The sequence below is a fragment of the Sus scrofa genome, chromosome 5, assembly GCF_000003025.6.
Source record: "Sus scrofa isolate TJ Tabasco breed Duroc chromosome 5, Sscrofa11.1, whole genome shotgun sequence".
NCBI classification, from domain to species: domain Eukaryota; kingdom Metazoa; phylum Chordata; class Mammalia; order Artiodactyla; family Suidae; genus Sus; species Sus scrofa.
This window is the reverse complement of record NC_010447.5, coordinates 35515354-35527913: the sequence shown is the minus strand read 5'-3', so window position 1 is coordinate 35527913 and position 12560 is coordinate 35515354. Positions and strand designations below refer to the sequence as shown.

At 40.7% G+C, this 12560-nt stretch overlaps 1 protein-coding gene across 2 annotated transcripts in view; it reads right to left on the bottom strand.

The window, feature by feature from the left end:
- LGR5 (leucine rich repeat containing G protein-coupled receptor 5) overlaps positions 1–12560 on the bottom strand; it is a 131978-nt gene that overhangs the window by 67321 nt on the left and 52097 nt on the right. For both annotated transcript variants that reach the window (XM_021090898.1, NM_001315762.1), the window contains exon 2: positions 6042–6113. In XM_021090898.1, coding sequence (XP_020946557.1) covers positions 6042–6113 — 72 coding nt within the window. The remainder of the gene's footprint in view (positions 1–6041; positions 6114–12560) is intronic.

The following is a 12560-nucleotide window of genomic DNA, read 5'->3' as shown; positions in this document are numbered from 1 at the left end:
TTTTTTCTTTTCATTTCCTATATTTTAAATTTATTCCTTCAAAAATTTATACATTTTTTAAAGGTAAAGAAGCATCATTTATTAATCCATTGCCAGATCTATGAAGAGGAGAGACTGAGCACTCTGACCAGGTCAAGGGTCGAGAAGATTATTCATGGGCAAGAAGGTGTTTTTATTTTACTAACACAATCCAATAGGTGAATTACCACTCACCAAAGTTGCTTCATCATCATTTCATTTAATCCTCAGACAAAAATCTCAAAAGACAGACAGGACAGCTCTCACTATTTGCAGAAACATGATGAGGAAGCAGAAGTAACAAGCATAGATTGTGCTTTCAGGAAGTCTGGTGGTATTTCTCATTACTAATTTCATCTGAAATAGTAGATATCTACTATTTAGATAGATGTTCTTTAAGGCCAACCATAATACGAGCAAATAGTTCCAAGGAACAATAGTAACTTAAAAACAGACCTCCCTAGAGCTTCTTAGGTTTCCTTCCTAAATCGAGTATTTGATTCCAATAGCATTAGAATCTGGGAAGATTTTAAAATACTACTTGGAAACAAAGGCCTTTAGCTTAGACTGTTTAAATGGTAACAATTCATTTTTCCCTCCGGTTTAATCAAGCTACCAATCTAAGTTTCAAGGAACTTCTACATGTCAGCATTAGGCACGATCTGCCATTTGCTTCTAACATCTGAACCATGCTCTGATGGACCAAATATAGAATCTTTTATTTGTCCAAATAGCAAACATTAACGTGAAGTCCCTAGAACTGAGTACATAGAACGGGTAGAGATACTGTTGGAGAAAAATGCAACGATTGGTCAGGATGTCAAAATTTCTACCAAATCTGCTTTGGTTGCCTACACCCATTAAAGCTCATAGTTGGAAACAGCTTTTCCTTCACAATCGCAAATCCTGGGTCCTTGGGATTGGGATTACTGCAAAATCAACCTCATGAAATAGGAAAGAAAGAAGTGAAAATCTTCTTGAAAGTGTTTTCATTTCATTACTACAACTCCACGTGGAAATGATAGTTTACCAAAGTTCTTTTCATCATCATTTCATTTGATGCTCAGCATCTCAAAACACAGGCACAGGCAGCTCTCTTCATCATCTCCTGAGGCCCAGGGAGGTCAAGTTGATTATCAGCTATTATGTGGCAGAGCCAGGACAGGAATTCTGGGCTTTGCTTCTACCTCGACAGAGTATAGCCTAACCACACTTAGAGATGCTTTCTTTTCTTCCTTCCTTCTTTCCTTCCTTTCTTCTTCCGTTCCTTTCTCCTTCCTTCCTTCATCCATCTTCCTTCCTTCCTCCCTCCCTCTCTCCCTCCCCCCTCTCTTTTCATTCCCTTTCTTTCTTTCTTTCTTTCTATCTTTCTTTCTTTCTTTCTTTCTTTCTTTCTTTCTTTCTTTCTCTTCCTTCCTTCCTTCCTTCTTTCCTTCTTTCCTTCCTTCCTCTTTCTCTTCCTTTCTTTCCCCCATCAAAGGAAAAAGATCTCTCTCTTTGTGCTCTCACATTGCACCAGCAGGGTGTTTGGCTTGTGCATGCTGGGTCACCTTGCAAGAGTCATAAAACATAAATACTGAATGACAAACAACACTTGCATGTACTAAGATATATGACAGAGGCAGTAAGCATTCCAGAATTTCAGGAGGAAGAGAAGGAGACCATTAACCGTTATGGCTTCAATTCCTGTTAAATATTTGCTTCACATAGTCACTTTCTCCAGGTTTACAATATATTTAAAAAATGTCAGTGGTACCTCTAGGGCTTTATTGATTCTTAGAGGATTTTGAAATATGGCATCCATGATGGATGAGACATGAATCATGATTGTCTACACAGTTTATAACACAGGTGATTAAACTAGGGAAATGACATATTGGGCAATTAGACCTAAGGGGAAGAATGGTAACTTGGCTTTGTTAAGACTAATTTTTAAAAAGTGAGTCTTGTGTTGGGAGTTTTATTAATGTTATTGAGATTATAAGTAGTAGCTTCCTAAAGAATGGATAAAGAATAAAGCTTGGAAATAAGCTGAATAAACTAAATGAAAGAATACTTTCAGAACAGCTTACTTTAACATTTAGCTTAATTTAATTTGTCATAACAAAAGATACACACACACACACAAAATGACAGATACCTAAAAGTCTATATCGGAGTTCCAGTCGTGGCTCAGCAGAAACAAATCTAAGTAGTATCCATGAGGACACAGGTTCCATCCCCGGCCTCGCTCAGTGGGTTAAGGATCTGGCGTTTCCCTGAGCTGTGGTGTAGGTCTGTGGCTGTGGCGTGGGCTGGTGGCTTTAGCTCTGATTTGTCTCCTAGCCTGGGAACCTCCATATATACAGTGGGTACAGTCCTAAAAAGACAAAAAAAAAAAAAAAAAAAAAAAAAAAAGGCTAGAACTTCCAATCTGATTTGAAAGATGTCTTCCCATAAATAAATAAAGTCTCTATCTAGCTGTATAGATGATCATTTATTAGTTCAAGTAGACTACTGTACAAAACATCCTGCTTCAGTTATGTATGTACATGTAAAAAAAACATTAACTAAGGTTTTATTCCTGTTGAGCAATGAGAAACTGGTGAAATTCTCCATCTGAAAATTCTGATGATACTTTTCTCAGAGCCCAAATATGATGGCAGTGAATTCATAACTTGAATATCCAATCTCCCTCTGCTGGGCAGACAGCTCGTTCTTGCTTTCTGTCCCACTTCTCTTTTTCATTCCGTTACAAATACCCAGTCACAGACAGATAAACAAACCTATCACTACAAAACTCAGTCTAACAACGGTTTAAAGTGTTCCGCCATGCAGACCCCTGTACTAGGTACGATCGGGGAAAAGAAAAGCACAGGGGAATCATGCACAATTCCTAAGCCTCCTTGTCCTTTCTGAGTATGTCTTTGAAAGTGAGTTTGAATCAGTTCTGACACTTATGAACTCCATTTCCTTGGTACCTTCCTTGTTTTCTCTGTACTTTTTTTAAAAAAAAATCTTAAACTGGGAATGATAATAATACCTACCTTTATGAGGTTGTTAAGAGGATTCAGTGGGATAATGTGTGTAAAATATTTTCAACAGAGCCTGTCATAGAGTAAGCTATTATTATCATTATAATTATATTATTATTTTGAAGATCTTGTACTCAGGAAAGTGTAGACTTAAACATAGCTAGGTCTAGGAGTTCCCTTTGTGGCTCAGTGGAAATGAATCCAGCTAGGAACCATGAGGCTGTGGGTTTGATCCCTGGCCTCGCTCAGTGGGTTAAGGCTTTGGTGTTGCCATGAGCTGTGGCATAGGTCAAAGACACAGCTCGGATCCTGCGTTGCTGTGGCTGTGGTGTTGGTGGGCAGCTGTAACTCTGATTGAACCCCTAGCCTAAGAACCTCCATATGCCGCAAGTGCGGTCCTAAGAAGCAAAAAAAAAAAAAAAAAAAAAAAAAAAGCTATGTATAATAGATTTAATCAGCACATAAAGACATAGTCAAAATGCTCCACTAAATGGGTGTGTGTGTATTTAAAACCACAATGCCCTAAATTTAGCCCTGGGAAGAAAAGAATAGAACAAGCAGAGCTGATCATTTTTCCAGGTTCTATAAATACTATCCCCTTTTGCCATTAAATGAATAATGATGTCTTCAAAACATCAGTTAGCTGCAGCACAGAATTATATAAGGGAGAGTTGGTCTCACTTTTACATTCAGCAAGTCAGCCAGAATTTCAGAACAGAATGAGAAAGTGGAACAAATAGTCGTTAAAGGTCCCCTCTATTTTCTGAAATTCTATGATTCTGTAGTCAAGGTACGTGATGGAGTTTCCAGAAACATAAAAATAAGACAATTTAGAAAACTAGCATTTTAAAATGATAGTTCCCACCCCCTGTTTCTCCTGTGTTTCGTTTTCCCTCGATCCTTCGGAAAACTGGTCTTGGATGAGAATTAACATTCACTTCATGAAGGAAGGAAGAGAAGGTATTCGGAATAAGTTGGGTCACCAAGAGAAGGGCTCTATTAAAGTCTTTGGAGAAGTGAATTATTTGTTGATTTGATTTGTAGTCTAAAGGAGTGTCGAGGAAGAATGGAAGCCATTCGCTATCACGTATTATAAAGACATTAAAGAGAAAAGCATTGGGAATGATTTTTGGGAGTAAACAGGGCTAAGTACTATATATTAATTAGGGTGGGGGAGGGCAGATAAGAAGAATGTAAATAATGAAAAAAAAAACACTGATGTTTGAAATTTGCTCAAAGTAATCATTAAAAATATTGGCGAATGCCAGCCAAATCTACTTCTTCCTGTGGTGGTGAACAAGTATAAGAAGCTCCTTTTACATGTTCTGCTTTCTCATTTGTTTTTCATTCATTCATCAAAAATGTATTGATTGTTCATTACATACCATCCATGACTAAGACAGACATGGTCCCCGCACTGAATGAAGCTTAATTTTTTAGCAACAGAAATGGCTAGAGAGGAGTTCCCATTGTGGTTCCGTGGGTTAAGAACGTGACATCGTGTCAGTGAGGATTCGGCTTCAATCTTTGGTCTTGCTCAGTGGGTTAAGGATCCAGCTTTGCTGCAAGCTGTGGCAGAGCCCACAGATGCAGCTCGGATCTGGTGTTTCTGTGGTTGTGGTATAGGCCTGCAGCTGCAGCTCCAATTCAACCTGGCCTGGGAACTTGAATATGCCTCAGATGTGGCTGTAAAAAAAAAAAAAAAAAAAAAGAAAGCAAAAGAAGAAATGGGCAGAGAGAAAATAGAAGAGGCAAAAGAGGAGCCTGGATAAGCCAGAGTGAAAAGCCATTTTTTTCAGAATGATAAAAACTTGCTGTAGTAATCCAGTAATCTAGGTTTCTCCACTATACCCCTCGGTAACAATCTGGGCATATTCAGCTGATCTCGGTAGTAAAATAATAGCATTTTTAGAAAATGTAAGGCCATCAAAAATAAATAAAGATCCAACTCTAAAGGGGAGAGATCTGACAATATTATCCTCTTGAAAAAAAAAAAAAAAGATCGGTGTAGTATAATTTGGTTGTGATGGATCTTTTTTTTTTCCACCTCCCAAGGTGGATTGTGTGGTGCATCAACAATTTAAATTATTCCCCAAATTGGACCCTGACTCTAGGAAGCATAAAGGAAGTATTTTCAAAAGAGGTCATTGCTGAAACAAGTCCTTTAATCAACAGTCAGAGGATTTATGTAGTTGATGGTGCCAAACTTTCTTCTTGAGGACAATGATGGTGTGTCCCTCCCCTGGTCCCCATCCTCAAAAGGGTAAGAGGATCACATGAATTTTTAAATGCAGATTTTGGTTTACAGAGTTCTTTTTCATCTTCTGGGAAGTGATTACCAGACTTAATCAAGATTCCTCTGTGTATCATTAGCTAATTTTAGCTTCCTCCTTTTTTTTTTTTTAATTGAATTGAATTTTTTTTTTTTTTTTTTTTTTTTTTTACAGGGAGTTCAGCAGAGACCAGTTTTCAGTCCTCTGTGGATTTCATGTTTTTCTGTTCCAGCCTTCAGGGAAGCTAAATTTAAAAGTAGGAAAATAGTAATTAAAAGTGATTAGGACAAGAAGTTTTGGTGCTATGAAATGTGGACTCAATTCTCCCTGTCACAAGCTGAACTGAGCGGCCGTTTTTGGTTTTGATTATAGCTTTACTTGCTATTTTAATAAACATGAGCCAGTATTCAAACTTTTAATATCCTGCTGCTTAACTATTTCCAAAGAGCCATCCAGCTCTCTTAAACAGGCTTTGTTTTAAAATTTTAATTTGTTTGGCTCAGTCTCACCTTCGAAAGTTGTAGCCTCACGGTAAACTCTTTCATAAGTTGATTTCCAGAATCATAAGCCCTTCTTTCTTTTCCCCTCCCAACTAAGTGTTTCCTCATGTGCCAAAACTGTTGGTGCTGACAGCTTCCTTGCCTTGTTTTATCTGGTTCCCACAGTAAGCCTGAGAGACAAACCCAAGAATGTATCCAGCGTTGACTGCATGCATCACGACTCCGGGGATACTTACAACTCCTCTAGGAAGCGGAGACTGTGCAGAGGGTTCGGGGGCAGCTGACTGATGTTGTTCATACTGAGGTCCCTGGAGAGGAAAAGAGGCAGCGTGTGAGCAGGGGCGTTTGCCACCACAAGGAAATCCAGCTGTTCAATTCACACATTTTCAAGCAGTACAGCCCAAGGAACTCATTCTTCTGCTTGACACATGAATCGCTCTTGTGCATCTTAAATATTCCCTTCCTCCAACTTCTACCCACACCTCCCCCCAGCCCTTCATCATGGGCTTTCAATCAAATAAGGGACCCTGGGATGCGCTTATATGGAATTCAAAGTGATTTAGACCATTCATGGCCATGGTTGTAATTCTTCATGTTTAAAATGACCTGAGCAGGACAGCAAAGGGAACAGACATAACTCAACTCCAGACATAACTCAACGTCGGGTCCTGCTCTAAATGTTGTGACAAAGAGAAATGTCTTCACCATGCCACTCTGGAAGCCCTGTTTCTCTGGGACTACAAGTACCTTGTAAAAACAAGTGTTTTGATTCAAAGAAACTGAAAACAAAACAAAACAAAACAAGACAAAAAGCCTATTCCGTCCTTCAAACATGTTCCTTTTGCAGGTTCTCAGATTGCATTAAATAAGTGAAATGAACCATAAAACAAGGGTGTAATGTGATCCTGCTCTGGGGCACACTTCCTGCTGGGCTGCACAGTAGCTCCTGGCACAGGAAACAACAAGCCACTTTGGGCAGAACTCAATCAATTTTTGTTTTAAGAGAAACTCCGTGTAATCAGATTTTATTCTGTTTTTACTTCCCTGTTCCTTTACTATCTCCCACATAACGCCACAGCATCGCTGGTATCTGCCATCCGTATCTCAGAGGCCAAAAGACCAACTGCTAGAGAGTCTACTTGAGACCAGCTGAGGCTTCAGGTTAACAGTCAGCTGAAGGTTGACTTAAAAAATGACTTGCTCAAACCTGAAGATTCAGTCCTGATGTCATTATAATCTCAGACTTGGCCTTCATACTTAAAATGTTTCTTGAAGGAGTTCCTGGCGTGGCTCACTGGTAACGAACCCAACTAGTACCCATGAGGATGCAGGTTTCATCCCTGACCTCACTCAGTGGGTTAGAGATCTGGCAGTGTTGTGAGCTGTGGTGCAGGTCTCAGATGCGGCTTGGATTCCGTGTTGCTGTGGCTACGGCCTAGGCTGGCAGCTGCAGCTCTGATTTGTCACGTAGCCTGGGAACTTCCATATACTGCTGGTGTGGCCCTAAAAAGACACACACAAAAAAATGTATCTTGAGATAAGACAAGGAGCTTCTTTTTATGTATAATTATTATTATTGTCTTTTTTTAAGGCTGCACCCACGGCATATGGAAATTCCCAGGCTAGGGGTCGAATCAGAGCTGCAGCTGCCAGCCTACACCACAGCCACAGCAACACTGGATCCGAGCCACATCTGTGACCTACATCGCAGTTCACAGCAACGTTGGATCCTTAACCCACTAAGTGAGGCCAGAGATCAAACCCGCATCCTCATGGGTTGGTTACTGCTGAGCCAATAGGGGAACCCCATTTTTATGTATTATTTTGTTCACTGCAGCACTATTCACAAAAGCCAAGACGTGGAAACAACTTAAATGTCCATTGACAGACGACTGGGTTCAGAAGATGTGGAATACACAATGGAATACAACTCAGCCATAAAAAACAACAAAATAATGCCATTTGCAGCAACATGGATGAAATCAGAGACTCTCATACTAAGTGAAGTACGTCAGAAAGAGAAAGACCAATACCATATGATCTCACTTATATCTGAAATCTAATATATGGCACAAATGAACCTTTCCACAGAAAAGAAAATCATGGACATAGAGAACAGACTTGAGGTTGCCAAGAGGGAGGAGGAGGGAGTAGGAGGGACTGGGAATTTGGGCTTAATAAATGCAAACTATTGCCTTTGGAATGGATAAGCAATGAGATCCTGCCGTTTAGCACTGGGAACTATATCTAGTCACTTGTGATGGAGCATGATAATGTGAGGAAAAAGAATGTATACATGTATGTGTGACTGGGTCACCTTGCTGTGCAGTAGAAAATTCACAGAACACTGTAAATCAGCTATAATGGAAAAAATAAAAATCACTATAAAAATTTTTAAAAATTAAAAATAAAATTGATTTAATTGGGAGTTCTCATCGTGGTGCAGCGGAAACGAATCTCAACTAGGAACCATGATGTTGCGGGTTTGATCCCTGGCCTTGCTCAGTGGGTTAAGGATCTGGCTTTGCCGTGAGCTGTGGTGTGGGTTGCAGACTCGGCTCGGATCCGAGTTGCTGTGGCCCTGGCGTAGGCTGGCAGCTACAGCTCCGATTTGACCCCTAGCCTGGGAACCTCCATATGCCTCGGGTGCGGCCCTAAAAAGACAAAAAGAAAAAAAAATTGATTTAATTGACATGTAACATTGTATTAGTTTTAGGTGTACAACATAATGATATATGTACATATTGTGAAATGATTACCACAGTTAAAATTTTTTTTTCTTGTGATGAAAATTTTTTAGATGTACTCTTAGCAGCTTTCAAATATACGATACAGTATTGTAACTACATCACTATGCCATACATTACATCCCCAGGATTTATTTCTCTTATTACCGGAAATTTGTATCTTTTGACCACCTATGCCCATTTCACCCAGGAGCTTTTTAAAAACCCGAATAATTCCCATTACTCAAGTGGACACATCCACTGCATCTAGCCAGCAGATTTCAGTATTGATAGCTTGGTGCTTTTATCAAATATTAACTTTCAATCAGTGATGCCAAGAAGTGAGGGACCATTCACTCTGTGCCTTTAAAAAGTTGCTAGTATGTACAGGGAATATAAAATCCCTGCTAAATGTTTTAGAGTATGGCAAACCCCCAGAATTATTCATTTTAGTATGTTAGTGAACAATGACATAGCTGGGTAACATGCTATGTTCTCAAGCTAAAACTAAACAATGCCAAAAACATAAACTAAAAAAAACCTTTGTATTGTCTGTATACTAAAAATCTGATTTAAGGAGTGTCCGTCGTGGCGCAGTGGTTAATGAATCCGACTAGGAACCATGAGGTTGCAGGTTCGGTCCCTGCCCTTGCTCAGTGGGTTAACGATCCGGCGTTGCCGTGAGCTGTGGTGTAGGTTGCAGACGCGGCTCGGATCCCGCGTTGCTGTGGCTCTGGCGTAGGCCCGTGGCTACAGCTCCGATTCAACCCCTAGCCTGGCAACCTCCATATGCCGCGGGAGCGGCCCAAGAAATAGCAACAATAACAACAACAACAACAACAAAAAAGACAAAAAGCCAAAAAAAAAAAAAAAAAATCTGATTTTGGAGTTCCCGTCGTGGCTCAGTGGTTAACCAATCCAACTAGGAACCGTGAGGTTTCGGGTTCGATCCCTGGCCTTGCTCAGTGGGTTAAGGATCCGGCGTTGCTGTGAGCTGTGGTGTAGGTTGCAGACTCGGCTTGGATCCCGCATTGCTGTGGCTCTGGCATAGGCCGGTGGCTACAGCTCCGATTGGACCCTTAGCCTGGGAACCTCCATATGCCGTGGGAGCGGCCCTAGAAAAGGCAAAAATACAAAAAAAAAAAAAAAAAAAAAATCTGATTTTTCCCTGGCATTGTTTAGAGAAGAGAGCCAAATAACTGATTAGCAATTTCACTTCCTGCTGCAGACATTTCCCTGAAGTAGCAAGGCTGTTTCGTTCACCGAACAGGTGTGCATGCTTTACAGTGACTACATAACCTCAGCAAAGACTTGATATTTCTCAGGGATATTCATTTATTTTTATTTTTTATTTTTTGCTTTTTAGGGCATATGGAGGTTCCCAGGCTAGGGGTCTAATGGGAGCTGTAGCCGCCGGCCTACGCCACAGCCACAGCAATGCCAGATCCAAGCCACGTCTGCGAGACCTACACCACAGCTCACAGCAACACCGGACCCTTAATCCACTGAGCAAGGTCAGGGATCAGTCCACAACCTCTTGGTTCCTAGTCAGATTCACTCTCGCTGTGCCACAGTGGGAACTCTTTCACTTATTTCTAAATAAATATCCCATTTTTTTCCTAAAAGGATCTGGTTTGCTTTGGGAGCATGTTTATTGATAACTTGGATGAAACCAGTCTCAAGACAGCTGGTGTGGATGGCGCTGACATTCCTTTCCTCTCATATTTCCCGGTGTGACATGCAAAAACATTGATCCTGTCTATGTGCAGAAAGCTCTAAATGGGGCAAGGAAATTTACATATTAAGGAAAATTCATAAGCACTCCACATTATTTTATTATTTATTACCCTGTATACAGTACCTGGAAGTGAAACGTGTTTAAGCATTTGCTGTCAGGGTTCCCCCTGCAGAGTTTCATGGTAGGACAGAAAGTGTGCAGGTATTGTTGGAGTTCAGCATCTTGGGTTTGTCCTGGCCTTCCCATTCGCTAGCTGCATTATCTGGGGGAAATTAACCTCCCTGTGTGGGCCTCCTCATATTTAAACGAGGGTGTCTCCACATTCCTAGTTCCACACCCTGTGATTAGCTGTTTCCAATCAGGAGGGAGTGACTTAATTTGCTTCTTGAAAAGGAGAATACCTCCCTTTCCCAGCAGGAGTTAATAACTTCTCCTGTTAACCTGACATTGTGGTTCCTCTCAGAAAAAGAGCTCCTGAAGTCGTCTGCCCTCGGTACCTGTGGGTTTCACATCCTCGCATCTGGAGAGCTGACTGTTTCCACCAAATTACACCATTTCATAGAAGGGGCTTGGGCATCCTCAGATTCTGGTATCTGCGGGGGCTCCTGGGACCAATTCCCTGCGGACACCAAGGGACAACTCTATTGCTAAACCAATCCTTTACCACTTGTTTCTAATACAGGCCCTTCCTCTCTCCCTCCCTCCCTCTCTCCCTCGCTCCCTTCCTTTGTGTGTTTTTAGGGCCATACCCTCGGCATAAGGAACTTCCCAGGCTAGGGGTCAAATTCGAGCTGCAGCTGCTGGCCTACGGCACTGCAACAGCAACGCCAGATCCGAGCTGAAACAGCTCATGGCAATGCTGGATCCTTAACCCACTGAGAGAGGCCAGGGATCAAATAGGAATCCTCATGGGTTCATTACTGCTGAGCTACAATGGGAATTCTGGGCTGTTTTCTTTTAAAAAGCTGCTAACAATGCAGATAAACCTATAGCAGAAAATAACTTTTAATAACAATCTCAAATTAAATGAAATCAGCCTTTAAAATATAAATTCAAAGTGGGCAGTGTCAAAATTAGCTTGTCTGTATTTACCTTTTCTATGTGTACCTTTTGCTAGTGCTTCCCAAACTATCCATGGTAAAAGACCAAGAAAAAAAGTTCTTTTTTGCTGAGGACTTACATCTTTCTAAAATATAATGAAAGTTGTTATCAGAAAAGTGAAATAAAAACACAAAGCTATGGAGTTCCCACGGTGGTGCAGTGGAAATTAATCTGACTAGGAACCATGAGGTTTCGGGTTCAGTCCCTGGCCTCGCTCAGTGGGTTAAGGATCCAGAGTTGCTGTGAGCTGTGGTGTAGGTCGCAGACACGGCTTGGATCCTGAGTGGCTGTGGCTCTGGTGTAGGCTGGCGGCTACAGCTCCAATTGGACCCCTAGCCTGGGAACCTCCATATGCTGCAGGAGTGGCCCTAGAAAAGGCAAAAAGACCAAAAAAAAAAAAAAAAGGCAACACAAAAAACAACACAAAGTTATACAAAATACAAGCCTCCATGATGTTCCATCACAAATGACTAGATATAATTCCCTGTGCTTGTGATGGAACATTATGGAGGATAAGGTGAGAAAAAGAATATGTGCGTGTGTGTGTGTGAGACTGGGTCACTTTGCTGTGCAGTAGAAAATTGACAGAATACAGAAAATTGACAGAACAACTATAATGGAAAAAATAAAAATCATTAAAAAAAAACAAAACAAAATATAAGCCTCAGTATTTTATGTGATTCAGAAGAAATTATTCAATTACTGTGAAAATTACTGTGAAAACCTTTACTCTCAAACCCTTACCTGTTGTGGATTGGTGAAAAAAAACCTTGGCTGGTTATGGGTACTCAGACCACTTTTTTAGCAGTGCTATTCTTGCCTTGTGTCTAGAAGAGCAAGACTTAAATTATATTTAGCCTGTTCAACTTTGAGTTAAACATGATAGAATGAGAATGTCTGGCTGCTAGAGAGGACTGCCACTCACCACCTATCAAGGAAGAAAATGAGGTTCACGGAGCTGAGTGGTCTCCAAGGCGCAGCGCAGAATTTAGTGGGAAAGCCCCTGGGCTGGAGCCTAGATCTCTATTTGCCCTAGGTTTTTTTTTTTGCTTTTCCTTTTTTCCAATAAACTTTCCACTTCTTACCAAAATATCCTCATTCTTAACTCTTAAATTATTTTTAAACTTTTCTTTTTTTTTCCCCTATAGTATTTGGTCTCTCTGACCTTGGAACAGATAGGAGCTTAGCAG